This window comes from Pagrus pagrus, assembly GCF_965226575.1.
Source record: "Pagrus pagrus genome assembly, chromosome: 11".
Taxonomy (NCBI): Eukaryota; Metazoa; Chordata; class Actinopteri; order Spariformes; family Sparidae; genus Pagrus; species Pagrus pagrus.
In genome coordinates this window covers 10,346,843-10,369,794 of record NC_140195.1, presented here as the reverse complement: position 1 = coordinate 10,369,794, position 22,952 = coordinate 10,346,843, and the positions used below count along the sequence as shown (strand labels likewise).

General features: G+C 45.1%; 1 protein-coding gene across 4 annotated transcripts in view; it reads left to right on the top strand.

Moving 5' to 3' along the window:
* LOC311265346 (protein bicaudal D homolog 2-like) overlaps positions 1 to 22,952 on the top strand; it is a 43,771-nt gene that overhangs the window by 11,159 nt on the left and 9,660 nt on the right. For all 4 annotated transcript variants that reach the window (XM_084366910.1, XM_084366911.1, XM_084366909.1 and 1 more), the window contains exons 2-9: positions 7,368 to 7,580; positions 16,371 to 16,523; positions 17,362 to 17,576; positions 17,668 to 17,914; positions 19,570 to 19,827; positions 19,949 to 20,152; positions 20,268 to 20,816; positions 21,358 to 21,509. In XM_084366910.1, the coding sequence (XP_084223036.1) occupies positions 7,368 to 7,580; positions 16,371 to 16,523; positions 17,362 to 17,576; positions 17,668 to 17,914; positions 19,570 to 19,827; positions 19,949 to 20,152; positions 20,268 to 20,816; positions 21,358 to 21,509 (1,991 nt within the window). The remainder of the gene's footprint in view (positions 1 to 7,367; positions 7,581 to 16,370; positions 16,524 to 17,361; positions 17,577 to 17,667; positions 17,915 to 19,569; positions 19,828 to 19,948; positions 20,153 to 20,267; positions 20,817 to 21,357; positions 21,510 to 22,952) is intronic.

Below are 22,952 nucleotides of genomic sequence, written 5' to 3'. Positions count from 1 at the left end.
CTCGGAGCTCTCATCCAGGCACAGTGTCAGGCAGAAAGGGGGGACCGACAGCCCGACTACAGGCAGGCACAGATAAGACTGTCTTTGCATTGCAAATGATTTAAGTTGTGAACGCCCAGAGCTGGAGCTGGTATGGAACAGTGCCGCGATATGAACGATGATAAAGAACCCAGACTCCAGCCCAGACGCCGATATGGTGGTGCAACATATCAGGCCTATTGAATCTCTGCTCTCCCTTGAGAGACAGGCTTTTCCTCCATTCTGTGGCAGATTTAGCAGCCAAACAATAGACCCAATAAACAGCCAGGGATAAACAGATGCTTCCCCGTGATTGATTGACTGCAAAATTTAAATACTGAGGACAAAAGCAGAATTTAAAACCTTGTGGTTCATCTCTCCCCGTTGCACAAGACGGAACAAGAATTTTTCATTGTGTCGGGGAAGAAACATAAACAGTAACTCGAGTCAAGACAAACCCCACCGAAATCTGCTTTGTCTGTAAATGTTGATGGTGGAGCACGGTTTGTTTTTAGTGTTATGAAAATAACCCTAATCTTATTACAATACTTATTCTGTAATATATGAAAAACCTTCATCATACCTTCATCAAAACCTGGTCATACCCACTGAAGGGTCAATAAGCTGCTCAGAACCAGGTTCTTATGCTCACAGCCCAGGGCCATAATGACTGTTTTGACCCTGTAATAACACAGTAGCTAGTCCCTGTACCTCACAGTGTAGAGCCTTCAGTCTGACACATACAAAGTAATGGCAGTGTGGGACTTTGGTGTCCTCCTCTTGCAGGTGTTTCACCTTTTTAAATAGGATATGTCACAATAAAGGATATCTTCTCTGAGCTCCTGTCTTTGTAGACGTATGATGAATATAGATTAGCAGCACGTCTGAGCACGAGGTTTGATCTGACCAGAGACTGACTTCACACAGAATCTCTAATGCTGTCTCCAGATTAGGGGCCCATGTGAAGTCGGAATAAAATATGATGTGTAGTTTTCCCCAGCCAGACGCGATGAAAGCACCAGCTAGTGCTTAATCACTACACCCTGATGTAAGATTTTGTATCACTGAGCTCCTGCTGCCCAATTAGGCTATTCTGATATTTTTTATGGTTGAGGACGACTTCATCAGTGAGGCGTGTAAAGGGCCTCATGAGTCTGATTAGTACAACTCTCGCACTGAGGGACCTCTGTGTGTGTGTGTGTGTACATCTGTATGCATTAAGTTTCTACCTTCTCCCAGTTGCTGCGTCCCCTCTGGCGGTCTCTCTTTCTCTTTCCTGCCCTGCAACTCAGGAGATTCACAGTCTGGCACAGCTTTGTGGTTGTTGTCAGGAGGTTCACACCCTTCTACTCTCATGATGAGCATGTAACGTTCAACCAGTCTACTTGAGGCTAAACAATTTCTTTTCCAGGAAATGTGCGTCTCGTAAACTTATGCGTTGGTATGTTTCTCTAACCTCTGCACTCGTATTCTCTGTAGTGTGTTCCTTGCCTGTGGCGTGCAGTGCATCCTCCTGTATGTGTTGACAACACAAGTTGCACGCAGTTTTGCCGGAACCCCTACGAGGCTTTGAACACTCGTCTCTTCCTTCTTTATCTCAGGAGGGAGAGCAGGCCTCAACACGGCCGGAGTACCAGGTGCTGCAGTATGGCTGACTGCAGGGCACACCGAGAAAATTGGAAATGTGTGTATGTGTGTGAAATTGTCCAGGCCTGTGTGTGAATCATAGCCCGGTGGCTCTGTGCAATGCAGTGAATCAATGTGGCTCGATGCCAGGCAACAGCTTAAATCTCTGCCTCCCTCAGACACATTTCTCTCACCCTCTTTTTCCCTCCCCTTTCTCCTTCTGTTTGGCACATATAACACCTCTAACTGTTAAATATGACAGTTTCTTCAAGTTACTCCCCTTATGATTTTAACATAGAAAACCCCAGCTTGAAATGTCCAGATTTAGAGCTGCTGATGCGCTGAGAAACTGTCAGCGAGTTAATCATCACCTCCCCAGATTTGTCAGGGAAAGAAAGCCGTTCCCACTGAATAGTAACGTCTGAGGTAAATAATTTGCTCCTCTGTTACTCATTATAGCAAGTGTCATTGGCTTTCCCATAACATGCACTAATCATCAACAGCGCTCTCCATAAATCGGGTTAACTAAAACAAGCATACGCTGCCACGTGACATGGTTTGCTGGATTGCATTCCTCACGGGACCATGTTATACAGCCCTTTGACACAGAAGTAATGCAGTGAGGTATTATGTCTTAAAGAAATAAATGAAGTATAGTGTTTTGAGGCGTTTCAGTGTTTAATAGTGGGTCAACATGCAGTGCTCGGTCAAGTGTCGCAGGAAGCCACTGGTTCGCCAAATGCTTTTTAACCCCCAAGAGATGTGTATTATGAACAGTTGATAGCAGACAGCTAAATATAGAAGAGACACACAACTCAAAGCACAGTCTCTGGCTGCGCAGTGGCCTGTGAATGGACACGCAAAGGAAGAAAGAGAGCATGCCTCTGTTTATCATCGCAAACTCCGACTCCACGTGAGCTGTAACTCACGAGGCAGGCGAATCCATTCATTTTTTTTTCTTTCTTTCTGCTCCACCTCTCTTCCTCCGCAGTCGCCTACAATGACAGACAATGATCAGCCTTCAGTGTTTGCAGGAACACTGCTCACTCTGGCATCCAGGGTCAACCCCAACACTCTCAACATCTGTATGAGTAACTAAGCTGATCTAGATGACATAGCGTTTTATTGTTGAGCGTTCGACACAGGCCATCTTTGTCATAGCGCAAGAATGCTGCTGAGGAGACTGGAAAAATATCAGCTCACCATCAGCCCACTCTGGTCCACAAGACAGTGTGCCAAAGGCATTCTCGTATCGTATTTCTGCATCGCGAGGTCGTGCTGTCTGGTACCTAAAAAGTAGGCATGTCCTGCCCTGCCCTGTGTGGCATCATCTGGAGATTATCTTGTCAGCATTATGCCTCAAAATCAGTGTTTGGATAGTGGAAGCTATCACTATGTCTGTTTCTGTCCTGTCGGATTTAAAAGCGGGCTTTTCCCCCCACATAATGCAGATGTGACTTATTTTCTCTGCAAAAAACATTCTCACTAGATCAGACTTTTGCTGGTTTATGTTAATTTTTCGATGTTTATTTCCCTTGCTTTCCACTCCCACTCCCTGACATGTTTACTGCCTGTCTTTGAGGGTCTGGAATTCATGTTTTACCCTCCTTCTGGTTTTGCCAGTCCTTGTGTCTCGGTTTGTGCATTTATTTCACTTTTTTTCCTCATCCTACTTTTAAGGATAACTTGTTTTCTATTCCGATTGCACAAATGGAAGGCTCAGCTTAAATCTGGCTCTGCAACAAAGAAGCTGACTGGCTCTTCTCTCTGTCTTATCCCGTTTCCATTTTCCATTTCTGTCTGCCTTTCCTCTTGGTCTTTGTACAGCAAGCTTTTCTTTCCCATTAGAGCCAGGCTTTGAGACCACAGGGGGCTGAATGGAAACTCACAATGAGATTATTATAGATGGACCAGAGATGGAAGGATGGGATCCAAATCTGAAGAGTTTTCTAATTGGGTTTAGGTATTAGGGCAGGGGTTTTCAAGAGGACTTACTCGTATTGATTAAAATACTCCAGGCTTCTTGTGTACCTTGTATATTGGTCTGATACACCACCATAACACTGGATACATCTTTACCCGCTTACACACCTCATGCCAAAAAATCCCTGTTCTCTGCCAGCAGGACAGGAGCCGAAAATAGAATTTTAGATTCAGCTCCACGGGGCCTTTGAGACCGGCAGTATTGATCTGTTTGTTACTTGTCAGAGACCCAAAGCCCATCTCCCTTGTGCTCTTGGCTCACCGGATCAGAGAAGTGTGCGCAGGAGGATTCTGGGCTGGGGAAAAAGCAAAGTGAACTCTGTGACCTATATTCTCTTTCAAGACCATGTAAGGTGTTGAACATATAAGCAGCAGGGATGTAGCCTTCAGAACACAGTGTTTAGCATCTCCCCTCTTTAACGAACGGAGATCACATAGCACAGCGGTGCGATTAACCGTTGAGTGCTGACTTGTCTCACCTCCTAATCATTGGACTTTGCCTCTGAAGGTTGTGTCTTTGGTCAGATTGGAGGACCAAGCAACAATTGCACCCTGTTCCAACATGCTTTGAACACAATCACACAAAGAGTCCAAAGTCCAAGAGTTTCCTGTCAAGGAACCTGCTGTCGTAGCAACATTTGTGTAGATGAAAGATAAACCCACAGAGAGCTGAGTGAGTTTAACGTCCTGGATGTAAAAGAAACCTCATTACCAGAGAAACCAGTGTTTTGTTTTTGGCTTCACTTAAAACAACAAATGAAGGCATAGCAGCGGCGTCCTTCCTCAAATTAGTATGCATTCATGCACCCATGCAAGAGTCTTTATTTATACCTCTTAAGGTTTCCATGTGCTAATCTTATGACTAGGGTAGTCAGATCCTCTCTCCTGGTGTGAGCAATCTATGAGGAAGTAATGAAAATAATTCTGACAGCGGTGAAAAAAAAGAACCAAGATCAGTGTCTCATTTTATAAACTCTTCAATCACATGGTGCTTTTGATCACAGTGATTATGGACTTTGATCTATGCATGGTAGCCTGCCCAGCAGGCTGTCTAACCTCAGCCGGTAATGTATGCACTCATCTGGAATCAGGCATTCGCTTCTATAGAGGGATAAGTCTCTTGATTTATTGACTTTTCCTTATGTAGCTTCATAATGTTTGCCATAGCATTCAGCGAGGAAAATCTGAGAGGAAATCCAGTCCAGACAGCTTGCTAATGACTAAAGACCTGCCTCTGATTAGCTTTACAAGAGATTAATAATCCACGTTCACATGTCTAGTGTAAAATAACTGCAACATATGGCAAAGTAAAGATGAATTATAAATTGGGTGGGCGCTCACTGTGGGATTATAGGCTTGGTCGCGTGCGTCCCAAATTTACCCGCCCCTAAAAGTAGCCTAAACCCCACGCTTGGGGAGTTGAGATTAGAGGCCTTAGGTCAGTGGTTTGGCTTGGGGCTCTGCTTTATGTTTGAAGGACAGGCTTCTGAGATTGGATTGATTGGAGTTGCTTCAATATCTACCATGCACGAAGATTATAATGATGGGATTCCCCCGGTTTGTGATTGGGTTAATCCCGTCTCTTGTAATGACTTTCTAATCAAATCTCCTGCTGATTGATGGTGTGATTTTTGGAGAGGAGGGAGGTGGTGGGGAAGGTATGAGGAGAGCCATTGAAAAAATACCCCTCTTTAAAAGCGACTGACATCAGGTGGTTACTGACCGAAACATTGGATCTATAAACAGCCATGTAAACCTTAATTATAAGACTACTGAAGCACCTGCTTGTAGTTGAGGTGTCATGACTACTTCTACACTAAATGTAGGTGGCCCAGTCAATGTGTGTTGTAGGGCAGCAACTGTCAATCAAAATAGTTTTTGAGCAATCTCAGAACCCATCGGCTATCAACCAATAACAATTTAGCCAATATTTTGTGGCCTCCAGTGTAGCCAGCGGATATCTGGATAATGGATTTCCAGGCCAAGAGTTCCTCTTTGTGCTCTGGTCATTGTTTGTAGTTGCGTTAGTGACTTGAGACACAAGAATAGAGTTCAAAGGCGGCTCGTTATTTATCCGAATATGAATGTAGATAAATTAAAAAAGCAAGAAATTGGTCGGTTCTTCCCCCGGACTACAAATGCACTATAAACAGAAACCAAAACGTCTCCAAAATCTTGCTCTTTGCCTACAGCTTCTGCATTCATCTTTTAGAGAGATTAGTTTCCAATTAATTTTCTATTGCTTGACTAATCAGTTAATCAACTAATTTCAGCCCCAGTGTGTTTGATCAGTTGGTGTTTGATCTACTGTAACTAGTTTGAAAATGCTGTCCAAAAGAAAAATACATTCTTCAGCACATTAGCACAATCAGGTATGTGACAGTATGCAGTTGTTTGCAACTGCTGATGCTTCTAGAATAAGCATATTGTGCCTCAGTGTGAGAGTATCTGTTCATCGCTGCTATCACTCAGTTTGAACCGTCATCTGTCCTGGAATGCGAGAGATATTCTAGCCACCCTGCACGAGACATGATGTCACGCACTTCTGTGACCCATTAAACCAGTTTTATACGTTCACATATTCGTATAAGTCCCGCAAGTAGGCCAGTGCGACTAATACAAATTTTCCTTTCTCTAAAGGAATTACTGGGATTAATACGATACGCAGTCACATAGAAAATCCTGCAGCGGCGAGTCACGTGCAGTTGTAAGGGGGTAGCAGGTCAGAGAGGAGAGAGAGTGCACTGCAGCTGCAAACAGGGTCAGATCCAGTGCCTCAGGTGACTTCAGATTACTGCCTGCCTGCGCTCGAGCTGTGAGGCGAGATGAGAATCAGAGTTTCCATCACATCGCTGGTGGTTACGTGATTGGAAATGAAATCTGTAATCAACGGGGGTGATTATTTTGAGAAGGAAGAGAGTAACGTAACCTAGATTCTGCTGCAGTTAAGATCTCTCTGTCTCTGTCTGTCTGTCCCTAACTGTCATGCTGTTCATATTTTGCTGAATGGCTGGCCATTAACAAATTAAGGTCAAAATTAAAGCAGCGCTAATAATAGCACAACAGTCTTTTATATTGCACAGTCAAACCACGTGACTGTTCTCAGTCTTTCAACAGAGAATATCCCACCAGAAGGTGGAAGCCTTAGCCGATATGTCTTCCGTAGTTATTTAATCTTCATAAACTTCATCCCCGTCCGGAAATCCGTAAAAATCAAATAATATCTCGTGACCTTTCTGCACTCTGCTATGATCTCCTAAGGTATTAAGAGCATTAGAATACAGGCTTCACATGATCACCCAGACACTAGTCCATTTGCTCTACTTTTCCTGTTCGTTTTTCCCATCTGTGGAGTCACTGCCGAGCACGTGCAGGAGGGGAAGCCAACGTCCTGCGGGAAGGGGAGGGAGAGATGGGGGGGACAAGGGGGAAGATGGGATGATGCAGCCCAGATGGAGCCTAACTGATTATCTCCGCGGGGCGACGGCAGTATTTTGGGAGTCTTTTGAGCCCCAGTCCCCGGCTGAACCACAGTAGTAGAGATTAATGTCACTTAAAAATGCCTAAATCACAATTCAAACTTTTGTCGGTTACAATCCAGATATTCAAAATTTTAGGCAGTTAATGCTTCATCCCCTGATTTGCATTTAAATAGCATTAACAATGAATTAACAACAAATCCTGCCATATGTTTTAACATTATAACCAACAGCTCTTTGCCCCTTTTGCTTTATCTCCAGGCCTTTGGACAAGCCTACTCCAACCACAGGAAGGTGGCAGCGGATGGGGAGAGCCGTGAGGAGTCTCTTATCCAGGAGTCAGCCTGTAAGGAGGCCTACTACGAGCAGAGGGTCCTGGAACTGCAGAACGAGCTCCGGCAGACACGCAACATCCTCACCAACACCCAGTCTGAGAACGAACGTCTGAACACCATCTCCCAGGAGCAGAGAGAGGTGAGAGTGGGGGCGACACAACCACAATTGTGCCACATTTGAGAATTATCATTGGTCTTAAACAGAGGGTTAGCACACACTGCACCACTGTTCTTTCAAAGACACGGTATCGGTCTTTCCCTGCGTCAGTACTCTGCAAATGAACTCACTGCAGAGTTGAAGCAGAAGCTTGTGTCTGCTCTTGTTTGCCTGCAGCTATTGAGATGAACGGGTGTGTTTGTTGATACTTTCGACTGATTCTATTTATCAGTCTGAAGCTGCAGGAAGATTTTTTTATCACTGACTAATTACAAGCTGGTGTAGTTTAGCCCTGGAGGAAACTAGGATGTCCATTTTTTGTGTTCAAAGAAGAAATAAAGAGTTTCAAATGAAGTGGTAGATGTGTAGATGAGTTGTCTTCTCAGAGGCTGTATGGCAAGATGGAGTGCTGCATAATTACTGCACCTACAATCATTTTCCTCTGTCTTTCAATATTGTTGCACAAGCTTGTTTTATTCCGGGGTGTGATTGCAGACTGGTGTGTTTTAGACATGCAAAGACAAGACTAATCATACTGTAATGACAGAAGGACAGAGACCAGGCAGATTAAAGCAACACCTTGCCTTCAAGGCCTAACGTGATGTCCTCCACCCCTGTTGTGATAACAGGTGTAGTTCCAATTACAGATGGAAGAAAAACACCAAGGCCCTGGGAAACATGCTCTGTTACAAAGGAAGGCATGATCCAACACGAATAATTGATCGATTAATATCTTGAATTTGTGTAAGCGGTTGCATGACAATAAAGATTGACCTGTTGCCCCAACTGTGGCATTAATGACATGCCTCATTATAAAAATCAACTGCAGACAAACCCTGTACCAGCCCTCTGTTAACTGAAATCTGTTTTGCTGAAACATGACCCGCCATTTCCCTAAACTCACCCTCAACACGCCCTTTACACATTCCAGCAGACATTTTCATACTCTACTCTCTTAAGCTTCCATCATAATGCGAGCCTTTATTGTCTGCGCCCCAGTTTGGACAATGTCTGACCTCTTCACTGCTTCCATTTACATACAGTCAAAGCTAATTGACCTCATTAGGAGAGACAAGAGTGAATTGCGTGCAGTGCAGAGCGTGCGTTGTGTTGTCTTTGCCAATGGCCAATGCACGTGAGATGGAGCTGGTGATGAAGGGACTGAATTAACAGGAGAGCAGTGCAGGTTGGCTGAGAGCTTTGAGGAAGCCTGTTTGACACAAAGACAGGGAGACATAAAGGGATGAAGAGAGGTGAACAGAGTCTGACAGGAGGGCAGAGGGAGCCTCTGACTGGAATGATAAAAAGGGGGGTATGAAGTAGCAACTTGTTTGAGGAGTCTGGCTATTAAAGAGGGAGGAACTGACTACTTGTGCTAGATTTAACTTGATTTATTTGACGCTCGCAGCTCTCGATCGGTGCAATGTTCATCACATGCTGTACTAGGAAGAAGCTCCATTTTCTGTATGTTCTAGTTGTTGCATCATATCAGTGTTATTTAGTATGACCTTCAGCAAATCTCTTTTATTTCTGGACCCTCAGTTCTCTCTTCTCTGTATAATGCTCTCTCAATATGTGGTAGTTAAACCTGTCAGTGTTCCAAATCTTTGCGTGTTTGTGAACGGCAGATTTCACTGATCCACTGTTTTGCAGGTCACGCTGGTAATTCCAGTGTAATTGGAAGGGGGGGGGCGAGTTAAAAAGGGGCTCCCTTCCTGAGCGAGTTTAAAGTCTTTGCCAGGCAGCAGCAGGAATCCTTGCCGTTTTCCGTGAGTCACTGCTTGAGACAGATGTCGGCGACGTTTCTTACTGAGATTAGGGGAAAAGACTTTAAAATGGCTTGTCCTTCACAACGACTTAAGTTTGAGGAAAGCTCCAAATTCCACTATAATTAGGTCAGCTGCTGCTGAGCTCTGCACCCAAGTTGGTATAAGTTGGGCATTATTGAAGCCAGATGTGCCTCACCATGTTTTTAAACAGAACATGAGCTTGCCGTGTAAAACTTTACCACCTGCAGACATTCAGCTGTCAGCCTGATAACTTTCTACAAAGACATGCCTCTTCAATCTCACAAATGAGGCTGTTTACTTCTCATATCTTTATTATAAAATTTGATAGAGAAAGTAAAGGTGTTGGCTCCATGTCCAACCTACAGCTTTGGTGTGACTGGTGTTGGACCTGCATGATGGCCTTTCTGCAGGTACCATTCCCATTTTAAACACCCTCATGCAGCAACGTTGGTCCCGGCCAGCTCTAATTGGCTAGATAAAAGGGGCTGGAGTGTAAATCGCCCCATGTATGGGAGATAATGACACCCTTCTAATGGTACTTCTGCGGGTGTGTGTGGCAGGCAAACAGGGGGAGGCCGGGCACTGAGGCTGGCATTGTGACCAGACTGACAGCGCTGAAAGAGCCCTTTGTCTCATGGGTTTCAAATTAGCCCAAAAGCTCAGGCAGGAGATAAGCAGGGGGGGGCTCTAGGATATGACGAGAATGGTACGAGAGAAAGAGAAAGTGGCCAAAAATCCGTTGGAGAAGGAAAAAAGGCTCAACGAGAGTAAATTAAGCACCACTGGTGGATGTTGCTGCTTTTCCGAGACAGCATGGCTAATCATATTGAGTCATGAGGATGACTGAATAACTCAATTTCATCATGGAATGCAACTACAGTTGAGCTGAAACTGTTGCCTTTTGTGTTTGGTGGAAAGTAAGGTTGTGTATCTAAAAGGTTCCTCTGCCAAGTTAAAAAGATTAAAATGGTGGTGAAAGGCTTAAAAAATGTAATTTGACTACGTGTCATCCACAAACCAGTCACTAGATAATGTCACCATTCAACCGTTCTACAGATCTGGAAGCTTCACTCAGTGTGAAATGGCTTTTGTCTCTGTACAGCCCAGTTCATTCACAACCATTTAGTTACAGCATCAGCTGGATCCTTCTACAACATCCAAACCTCCCAGGCAGACTCTCATGCCAGAGACTCAAATGTTGGCCCCAAGCGCTGATAAGACATATTTCACTGCTATGGTGCAGTCTACAGGATTAAACCTCCACAAAGAGCCAGTAACATTGTAAGGAGGCGCACTCTAATAGGCATGACTTCATTATATTCAATCTCATTTCTTGAGAGGAATGAGCCCACAGTGATGGCTGCCATTATCCTCGCAGAATGGGGAGATTCCCATTGCCTCCCTATTAATTATCAAGCAAAGATAAAAACGCTGAGAAACGTTATCAGTGTGTTTCAGTCTATCTTCAAAGAAAATGTCACGTGTTTCCACTTCAGCGTCATCACATGATTGCTTGCTGTTCTTCCTTTCTGCATTTGCATCACTTAGGATGCTGACAGCGTCCTCCTGAGATAAATCACTCACTTGGATCATTTTTCCCCAACAGACACATAAATTATTGTGTTGGGCTTTGTGTCATAATGCGGAGGCCATTCAAATGTTAAACATGATTGGTTTTTCCACCTCATTGACACAGTGGACGGAGCCGTCAGGCATTCATTTAAGTGCTGTTTCAATTGGCTGAATTAAACACCTGACAGGGAAGTGGGGGATTGAGCGAGGGAGGTGTCTGCATTGATGGGATGAGTTTAAAAGGTCGGATCAGTGGCAGAAGTTTAAGCTCATGGAGAGGAAGGCCATTGTTGTGATTGCAATTGGAAGAAATTGGTGGGCAAGGGTTCAGGTTTTCAGTGGCAACGGTTGTCAAGACAGTGCTGAAGCTGTACCCTTTATTATTGAAAGTTAAGAGTTGAGTGGTAAGAAGATCCAACGAGGTTTGCTCTTTGTTCCAGGTTATAATCATCTGATGTGAGGCTAATAATTAGACTCCTACAGGGATCTGATGTCGACTGTCTTGTTATTTCTTGTCACATTAATGCCAAGACAGATCTCCTGTCATGTACAAGCTGGGGGAGGGGGGCGGTGGAGAAAGTCAAACAGAGAAAAGGTTGAAAAATCGGTATTTAAAGAAAAAGACCAACTGGGACTACAGGGGGGATTTATTCAATAGTGGGAGAGAAGAGGTGTGTAAAAAATGACCCTCAACCTACTCTAAAGCCTCCACATGTTATCTGGGTTATCTGGCAGCAGCACCCTAATCTTGCTCCCACTTCAGATTACGGTCTCGTGAGCCACATGTCTCACAGATGGATGCCTATTTTTAGCCCTTAAGAGAGGTGCATCTCTAAAATACATTTAGAAGATTTGCCATTGATCCCTAATAATGTTTGTCATTTGGTATCTATCTCTGAGGTGGCTCTGAAAATGTGTCACTCTTGATTTAAGCCCCTGGCTCGCAGCACCGAAGAGCTTTTCCACGCCCGATCAATGGATCCCAATAAATCGACAACACTCACACAAACAGGGCCTACACATTCACTTAGACTAATGGGTGTGAACGTGCTCACGTGCACATTTCTCCACTTTCATCCAAATGACCTCAAAATCACTAATTCACTGTTAAGTGCACGCAGGCACAGATTCCCCCTGTGGGCTTTCCAGCAGTCACACGCTGAGTACCATCAGCCACGCAAGGTTCCTTTCACTTTTTCATATTTTAATTGTCCTCCTGAAAAGTGCGACCTTGACTGTGTTTTCTCTTCGTAATGGAGTCTGGGTAGGCTGAATAGAGTGGATGACAATTGCTGGCAGCAAAGAGGAGGATAAAAGCAGATCTGCTTTCACCCACATTCTCGACTCTGACAGAAGCAATGGGCCCCTGAGCTTCATTATTCCTTTGCTCTGTCTAAAGCTATACTGGGGGGGGGGGCTGAGCTATACTACATCTGTGATTCATCTCTCGTCTCTCCGGAAGGTAATCGTAGGATGGGCTCGGCTTGGTAGAGCTAGAAACTAACTCGGGCTGACGTGACCTTGACGTGCTGAAGAGCCTACAGGACATGCAAAGTTAGCTAACTGAAGTCCACATGTGCTCTCTTGAGCATAATATCACAAGAGACACACAAGCAGAAGCAAACACGTCTTTCCCTGTCCGCATCTTTCTATCTGATATATGCAGTATGATAAAAGAAATCAACTGTGACTGATGCATGGCCTGTAAAAGCACACTGACACACTCGGGGGAGAGTGGGGAGATGGGGGTTGGAAAAACGAGAGCTGTAATGTTGGTGAAATGGCAAAATGGAGGTCAGCGGTATCAGAAAGAGTAGCAAGGATAGGGGGTAAAAAAAAAATGCAGTATTGACCTGCACTTGGCGTTGCACCATCTGGGAACTCTGCACTTTGTAGGAATAGTAATTCAGGAAAGAAAATCTAGTGCATGTGCATTTTACTGAAGTGCAAAGTGAGCAGGACCGGGAGTGAAATGGAGGTCAGCCGAGTGAGGGTGCAAGAGAGAGATGCAGAGAGGCGATAAAAAATATATATATTTAAACTGCGCTGTGCTGTTTTATCAATAATACAGTCTTTTGCATCAGGGAGTCTGGGCACCACTTTCGAGGGAACCAAGCCGGGGGGTAAGAAGCCAGTAAATATGGATTTTACAGAAATGCAAGCTGGCTTCTCTGGAGTTATTAAGAACAGAGCGGGGCCTTTAACAAAGCATTAAAACATTCCTAATCTACACTTGTGCTAAGCTTGAAACTTCGCCACCGTGGCTTACTAAGCGATGGAGCTATTTCCCATAGAAGGAGAGGTCATAGCAGCTCAAACACATTGAGAAATTACTCAGAGCCTTAGTGAGATTTAAGTAGGCTCAGCCTCACCATGCTGTCAAAAGCAGTTTAATGGTGGAAACAAAGCTTTAGAGTTGAAAGAGAGAGAGTTCATACGGTAGAGGTTGAAACAGAGAAATGTGCTCTCGTGACATTTTGCAGCAAGTTATGACCCAGACAGTCAGCTCGGTGTTTTAACTGCCACCCACTTTGCATGGAAGTGACACATTTGTCTGTGTGTGTGGGTGTGTGGGCTTATTCAAGCAGCTGTCCAGACGTCACCTGTAGTGACAGCAGGCAGCAGAGGGTCATCACTAACCACACACAGGCCTTCACCCTATACCTAACTATCTAATCAGCCACACGCACATGATCACAATTAGCCACAACCATTCCCAGGATAGCCGTGTGCTCCCTGTATGATTAAATGTTATTCACACATTAAGGCACGAGCACACATGGCCACCACAAACACTGATGAATTTACTCAAATCAACTTCTGTCAGGCAGCAGGGCAGTGTAACCCCCCAGCCCCCCGAGTCTCTGGGGGGTTCAAAGGATGTGGAAGCAAGTTGAAAGGTCAAAGCTCTAGTGTGCATTGTAATCAGATTGGAGGAGGTTCTTAATCAGGTTCAGTGGTGGCCTGTATTCACAGGAGCCAAAGAGCACTGACACTCCAGCTGAGACAAGTAACCCTGGCCAGGAAAAGACCTGAGCAACCAGCTGTCACAGCTCTGTTGAGTTAAAAACAAGAGATTAATCCAGCGATGTAATGATTAAGATGTGCTTATTTATGAAGTGTCTGTCTTTGTGTTGTCTGATACTCCAAAGCTGACAACTAACGCATCCGAAGCTAGGACCTGTTTGAGTGACTCCAGCTTTCTTTTTTTTAAAAATTCTGTTAGAATTCAGCTCTCTCTCAGAAGTCAGCAGCGCCGCAGAGGCTTAGTGGCAGGACTCATCTGTATTGTAAGCTCATGCATTATGCAGCAATGCAACATCAGGGCTTTCGCACGGCGAACACCCACGCTCATTAGACATGCGCAAAACCGTGATGAATATTAATGCACCTTCAAACGTCAGCTCTGCACATAGTAATTAATTATTACACAGAGCAAACACGGAGCATGTACTCTTCATCAGCGGGGATTTAGCAACATAATTTTCGTCAGCGAATTCCTCTAAGTAAGCTTAATATGTGTGTAAATTTGAATTTCAGATAGAGTAAGAAAAACAAATAGATTTTGTTGCATGAGAGTCTCCTGAGTCGTATTAGTTAGTTATTTTGGAGTGCGAGTTATTGTTGTTTATTGCTATGTAATTCTCAGTTATGTGTAGCGTGTGACAAGTGAATTACCTTAAATCACCGTTCATCTTCTGGTTATTTAAAATGCGTTCGCAACCATCAAAATACCTGTCACCACCAGCTCACTACCCACTCTATTTCTATAGTTCAAAAGTAATATCACTGATGTATATTCAGTCTCAAGGGCGGTGCTGACATGAGTCCGCAAAGTGAAAGCCTCTCAGGATTGACTTCCTGTGCTCGTTGAATGAGCCGAGAGCAGGGATTGTGACGCGCGGCCACATGGTGTCGGCGTGAGAGGAAGGGACCACCTGGCAAAGGGGATTGGGAGGCTAATTGTCCCTCTGGTGTTAGGTTATCCCCGCCAGCTCTCCTGAGAGGAAAGACGCGCATCACACACACATACGCAGCCACAGCCGGACACATGCAAATCCTGACCGTGTTGTAGATGCAGACACTGCTCTTACTGTCTCACACATGTAAATATACACTCATTCTGCACCTGTTCAGGAGATAACAATCCTTACTACATTCACCTGCACCCACACGCTATAAAAGTTACATGTGTGCTTGCACACACGAGCATTCAAGGTCAATGCAGAGAGTGCTGAATACAGAGATCTATTTCAAATGCTCTCCCCTCTCTTTCTCACATTACACACAAGTGCATGTTCGTTTATTCGCTTCAAAAACAGTGAGGCCCACCCTCCTTCAGTGGGTATCGCCTTACTTCAGAGCTTTTATCTGTTTCTCCAAGAACCGCCGTCCCCCCCACCTAAAATGTCCCACAGGGGTCTTATGTTTTTGGGATGAGCCAGCCAGCAGGGGTGGGAGGGCAGTTATAATCCTTGATAGAAGAGGATGGAGGCATAAACAGGGCAAGTAGTAGAGCCTTGGCAGAGTTGTTCAGATCCTTTAGGGCTTTCAGTTTGTCTACAAGTGGGGGGATGGGAATGAGTCTTACCTCTCTAACCTTTATATAATTGATGATGCACTTCCTGAGCAGCAGCAGCAGAGAACCAGCTGCACTTCTAATATATTTCAAACACTCACACGCAAAGACTCTTTACTATCATAAATGACCGAGGGAATCAGCAAATCCTCACATTTAAGAAGCTGAAACCAGCATATCTTGTACGTTTTTGCTTGAAAAATGACTGAAACGATTAATCAATAAATCGACTTTTCATTGCAGCTGTACTAGCTTTTAACAACTGCTTAGACGACACGTTAATAATTTTTTGTGCATTACCTGTAGTAGCATGTTTCTTCACTGGAACACTAAAACATCAGCACATATCAACTGAAAATGGCCAAAGCTTCAGACACTTTTTTGCACAACTTCTGGTTTCAACAACCTCTTACCTCTGTGCCCTCCTGTACAAAGAACCAAGCCTAATCTAACTCCTTTAGAAAATTAGCCCATTACCATTGAATGCCTATTTCCATGAAGGAGATAAGTAGGCTTCAGTCTCTTCAGTGCCATCAGAGCTGGCAGGCAGGCAGACGGGCACACTTGTGGCCCACTGCCCAGAGAGACACCTGGCACCGCCCTCTCAAACACCAACAGGCACACACACACACAAATTAGCCAGATGGGAGCCCCCCTTCCCCCCCAGCGAGATTTAGTGTGTTAAAGAACCAACATGACACAAACAGTTACACTAAAGCAACAATATCCAATCAATCGCCGTCTCTCCCTCACTCAGTCAAACAAGATTGAGATACTGGCCACTGACAGCTCTTCCTCTTCTCCCTCTGTCTACCTCGTTCGGCCCCACAGAACAGCCAGATGGTGGAGCTCCAGAGGAATCAGCTGCGTGACGACATCAAGGAGTACAAGTTCCTCGAGGCTCGCCTGCTGCAGGACTACACCGAGCTGGAGGAGGAGAACATCTCGCTGCAGAAGCAGGTCTCCGTGCTCAAACAGAGCCAGGTGAGGATGGTTTGAATCGAGTTTGAATCATGTCAAATATGAAGGGAATAAAAGCAGAACATCTCCCTCATGGTGCATTAGCTTTCTCTGCTCGTTCTCCACACGCAGTCTTCTTAGTTTGGCTTGATTACACTGGAGGCTTCAGGCCGAGTATTGTTTTCAACACACATGTACTGCATACTATCTTACAGCATCAGTCCTCCCACAAATCAGCCCTCAGTCTTTCTCCATCTTGTACTGATTAGACTGCCAAAAGAAGCCTGAGCACTTTAATATTCAGATTTAATTACGATAATAAAGACACCCCCTGATACAGCCAAGAGATACGCAGCTGAATTTGTTTTTTCAAATGCCTCGAGCTGCTGTCTGATTATAGAAATGAGACTCTTTTAATGCTTTCGTTCTTCAGATCAGAGATTCTGACACTTCATGGAAGAATTCGTTTCAAAAGAAATAAAGTCCCCTTTGCACATCTGCGAACGTAACACAGCTGAATTTCCAAATAGAATATTTCCATTCGATGCTGGCTTTTATGCTTGAGCTGTTAATTCTGTTCATTGGCGCTTGTCGTCTTGGATTATATTTTGTATATTCAGCACAGAGGACACGAGACAAACAAAAGCGGCTCCTACTTTAAAAAAGGATTCCCAAAATCCAATTAACTTAAACGTAATTAGAAAGGGAAATTAAATGGATATTTTCTCTCTATTAACATTATCTTGAATAGTGTCATTCTTTTTGATCCAGCTGGTTTGCCACACATGAACCATCCTGACAGCTCATTTCCATTTCGTAGCCTTGCATTTATTTCTCTGAATCCCTCTCCTCGCTCGTCCAGGTGGAGTTTGAGGGTTTGAAACATGAGATCCGTCGTCTGGAGGAGGACACGCAGTTCCTCAACAGCCAGCTGGAAGATGCCATCCGACTGAAAGAGATCGCTGAGCGTCAGCTAAGCGAGGCCCTGGAGACCATCAAGACTGAGCGTGAGCTGAAGGCTTCCCTGAGGAAAGAGCTGTCCCACTACATGAACATCGGAGACACTCTGTATCACAGGTAAAAAGAACACAAACATGGTGCTCAGAGGGCCTCAGTGTACACTGTAAATAACACCGAATGACACACAGTTCTCACCTTCTCCCCTCAGCCCTCTTAGCATTTCTCTGGATGGTCTCAAGTTCAGCGACGATGCCGCCACCGAACCCAACAACGACGAGGCTCTGCATGGATACGAGAACGGCTTCACCAAACTGGCCAATGCCATCAACTACGACAACTGCGTCTCCACAGCCTCGAAGGAAGAGCTGTTCAATCCTGTGCCCAGCCTCGTGGACGACCTGCTGAGCGAGCTCAACATCTCAGAGATCCAGAAGCTCAAACAGCAGCTGATGCAGGTTTGTTCTTAACCACCATGGAAAACTTTTATCCTTCGTCTCAATTTCTAGTTCTAGGAAATGATTATCATCTTTACAGATAAGTAACAATCGATACATATTTTACAGATTGTGATGTAAATGGTTTGGCAGTATGCGTGTTTACTTTAGTCACAGTCAATAAAAAACTGAATGAAGATCAATAACAGGCTAGTGAGAGTCGAAAGACTTAGATTGGCGATACGTCTTTGCTTATTTTCTCATCTGAATAGGTTTTGTCACACCTCAAAACAAACAAGAGTGACAGTATCTAGTCAAAAGTAAACTCAGGACAGCAGGACTATGTATTTAGTTAGGTTGGAGGTGTGTCTGAAAGAGTGTGTGAGTCAGTGTGTTTGGGCTACATCCTGACCCAGGCTGCTGCAGTGATCTAAATCCCCATCTAGCGAAGTTAATCCAGGGAGACACACACACCCTTCAGACTCCGCTGGGCTGCAGGGCAGCGGGTGGTGGCACCAGAGGACCTGCCATCTGCTTGCTCATCACCCCATGAGTCCCAAGGCCACGCCTGATTGGGTGCCATGGTTACCAGAAAGCACTGGGAACCTGTGGATAATAATTGCTTTTAGATTCAAGGGATTAAGGATTTTTTTTTTCTCTCGCTCTCTTCATCAAATATAAACACGGTTGCTGGATTAATGTGTGAACTAGATGTTACTTCAATGCTGCCCTGCTATGGGCACCGTTCTGGTTCTTAACCTGACTTTTGTGGCGAATGTGGCGGGCTGTGGCAAAGCGCTGTGTTTGATATGACCCAGCAGCATGTCGGGCTGCCTGCTGAAGCCTCCTGCCAGGTCATGCCACAGATTCCAGGCAGGAATCAGAGCAAAAACAAAAAACTTCCTTTTCTCATTAAGCCATGCTCTCTTATTCTCCTACGCTACCTCATTCTATTGATTAGGCACTCTGGGATCAATCCTAGATATCCGCTCCTCGAATATCACCCTTTTAGTCCCTTGCAATCTATAACAACGTCCAATATGTATTCTGCAGGAGTAGGATGGTGTTGCAGGCCCACAAGCCCTCTTTAAGTAATGTTGTAGATATGTGAGAGCATTAATGTCAACATTTACTTCGAGAAAGGAACATTTTTTGCTTTCGTACTTCCTCAGCATGACAAGCCATCCTGACCAAACTTCTCTCTTTTTTTAATTATCCTTCATTATATATTCTACACTAATAAAAAATGTATGCAGCTGAGCAGGACTGTGACACTTTCATATTATTTACAGATTAGCTTCTGACATAGCTCAGTGCTTATATCAGCACAACTGTGTGCTTGTGTGTAAGACGACCTGCCCAGGGTCTCTGCCAGCGCTGAGCTGAACCCAGTCCAGCAAAATTGTCAAGGTCATCCTGACTCAGATGCTGGGCTACTGGGCAATGAGCCTTGCATACCTTGGCAGCACAAGCCCGATGGTGGGTAGAGTTACCACACGACAGATAATCCTCTGATTTAATATGATCTGCTTTCAAAGCAGGAATCATTGACATAATCAAGTTACCAAGAAATTCCAATGTCAAAATTACACGTGTGATAAGCCAAGTAGAGAGTACTGTACTTTGATTACAGATATACTGCATGATGAACTCACTGTATCTGCCTCTTCCCACAGATGGAGCGTGAGAAGGTCAACCTGCTGTCCACCCTGCAGGACTCCCAGAAACAGCTAGAGCAGGCTAACGGTGCTCTGTCAGAGCATCAGGAGAAGGTCAACCGCCTCACGGAGAACCTCAACGCCATCCGCAAGCTCCAGGCCAGCAAGGAGCGGCAGTCTGCCTTGGACAACGAGAAGGAACGCGATAGCCACGAAGACGGAGACTACTACGAAGTGGACATCAACGGACCTGAGATTCTGGAGTGCAAGTACAAGGTACCTGACCTTTTTATGTTTTTTTTTATTGTTAAGAGTAGATTGGACGAAATGTCAGATTAAACGTGTTACAGTCCAGGTATTCTTCATTTGTTCTCATCCATTAATCTTGCTTCTCTAGGTTGCCGTGTCTGAGGCAGGAGAGCTGAAGGAGGAACTGAAGACTCTGAAGACAGAATACCAAGCCTGTCAGTCCCGTTACGAAGAAGAGCGCGCCCGTCTGGAGATCGATGTCACAACGCTGGGTCAGAAGCTGTCGGTTCTGGAGAAGACGAGTCACATAGAGAGAGAAGAGAAGGCTAAGCTGGAGAAAGAGCTGCGCAAGGTGAGATGTTGCTCTGCTTCATGTTGATGTTTCATTAAATGACTGATTTGGTGTTTTTGTAAACTTTGCAAGACGAGACGGTCCCTAACTGGCACACTTCTCTTTCTGTCCTTAGGTGAGCGATGTGGCAGGTGAGTCCCAGGGTAGTCTGAGTGTGGCACAGGACGAGCTGGTCACCTTCAGTGAAGAACTGGCCACCCTCTACAACCACGTCTGCATGTGCAACAACGAGACACCCAACCGCGTCATGCTCGACTTCTACAAGGAGGGCAAGGGCGGTCGGAGCAGCCCAGAGGGCCGCGGCCGCCGCTCCCCCATCCTGCTCACCAAAGGCCTCTTCCCTGAGCCTGGCAAGACCGACCTAAGCGACGGAGCCCCGTCACCAGTCTCCTCTCTGCCTTCTCCTGTGTCTGACCACCGCCGCGAGCCCATGAACATCTACAACCTGGTGGCCATCATCAGAGACCAGATCAAGCACCTGCAGCTGGCTGTGGACCGCACCACAGAGCTGTCGCGCCAGAGGGTGGCCTCTCTGGAGCTTGGCACTGTGGCCGACAAGGACAAGGAAGCCTGCATGGAAGAGATCCTCAAACTGAAATCCCTGCTCAGCACCAAGAGGGAACAGATCGCAACCCTGAGGACCGTCCTCAAGGCCAACAAGCAGGTGGGTTGATCAGTTTTGTTGTTTACACACTCCAAATGCCTCCTTAACTAAACGGATAACACTCCCAAAGCAGTTGTCCACTTCTCTTGAAAGACACAGACAGAAGAAGATCGCTATTTCAGGTCTATTCAGCTGTTGCAGCAAATGCGTTGCAGACAAGATCTATAACAAACACTGGTGGAGACAGCAGCCTTATGTCAGCTGTCCAGAGTATCTGTGTGCTTAGGATGGGAGAAGAGCCCCCCAAAGCACAAAGACCCATAACCCAGATATACAGTGTGTATGCAGTTGCTCTGGTAGCCCTTTAAAGTGTGTGTGTGGTTACTCACTGACCATTTGAAGACATGAAAGCCCCTCATAAACCACACACACCTATGGTTTTTAAACACGCAACTAACAAAAGCCGCTACAGCCTACTCGGCTACCATAATGACTTGCAACAGAAAAGAAATAGGTCATATGGTCCATATTAACAGACTTCCTTTGGCAGGAAATACCCCCCAGCTGCTCTGACCCTTTTGTTCTTCTCGTCTGCCCACAGACAGCTGAAGTCGCTCTGGCCAACCTGAAGAGCAAGTACGAGAACGAGAAGGCCATGGTGACCGAGACCATGATGAAACTGAGGAACGAGCTCAAAGCCCTGAAGGAGGACGCTGCCACCTTCTCCTCTCTCCGAGCCATGTTCGCCACACGGTAAGGAATTTGCAACAGCATCGCTGAAAAATATGTTTTTCGAGCATCCTTTCTTCCAAGACGCAAAAATGTAACTGGAAAATGTTTCCCCACTTTGTCACATAAGCATTGTTGATTTCCCACACGGTCTGGCACGAATCCCAAGTCGTTCTGACACGCTCTGCTGCTGCAGATTAGCTTGAAGAGGCAGCAGTAACACAGACTTTCTGCTATTCTTAAAACTATTGCACAGTACCAAATGCCATACACAATATAACCAGGTAATCCTAAAATAAGATTACCATCATATTGTAATCCATGTTGACCACATGTGTGGTATTGTTATAACATGACATTATTTAAGCGGACTATTGTTTGTTTTTTGAGAATCACGGTCAAGAAGGGATAGTAACATTGATACTGACTGAAAAGAACAGAAGGTATCTAATCTGGGTATCATTTAAATATGTCACTTAAGTCGTGTTTTTGACCAGTGATTTAGTGTGTGTGTGTGTGTCAGATGGGCCGACACACTCGCTAATCTTTTCTGATTCCGAGGGGAAGCCGGTCAAAGGTTCTGTGCATAATCCCACCTCATCTTGGTCTGGATTACACATTCACCGCTCAACACATAGTAGCCTGAGTGCTCACACACTGCTTGTTTGTTTGTTTATTTGTATGTGTGCATGCATATTGAGAGCAGTAAGGAAATGAGTGCATCTGTATGAGGCACTTGTACGTATTTTTAGATGCGAGCACAGTGCTTCCACTGTGGCTGCTCAACTCACTTTTTGAGTTGCTTTCCCTCTCTGTGAATTTTATTTTGAAGGTGCCGGTGCCCACTTGTGCCTTTAAATATCAGCTCCGGTCCAGATGGCTGCGCTGAGATGCTGAGATAGTCATTACTCCTGCATTTAAGACTCCTCCACAATCCAAAGCAAAGCTCAGGCCGCTCAGAGGGAGGCGAGGTGGAAGAGGAGGGTGGGGATAGACGGTATTATAGAACGAAGGTTACAGGAGCTGCAGGGAATGTGTGGGCAGCTCAGCGCCCCTCGTCTTACCCATACAGAAATTCAACACCTATCCCTGATGTGTGCTTGCTGAAGTAACTCCATATACCTGCAGTGTCTAATCAATTAGTAACGGGAGGAAAACTCCTGTCTGCAAATGTGAGAGTGTGTTGTCATGGGTTTTTGGCGCACTGCAGAGCCAGATGGCTGGAAGGATGTAGGTGTAATACTCAACTATCTGGACCGAAAGGAAACCAGGGCAAAGAGAGAACCAGATCTTCCTCCTACTAATGATATTATTTTCACCCCCTCGGGCCTGTGAATTTATCACTTGTCATCGTTGCAGCAGTGAAGGGAAGGTGTGAGATCATATTTGCTTGTAAAGAAGCAAAGCCATTGTGAAGTAGTCTCTCTGTAAGCCTCTTTGGCTCGAGAGGCTTAAGATATCGACAAC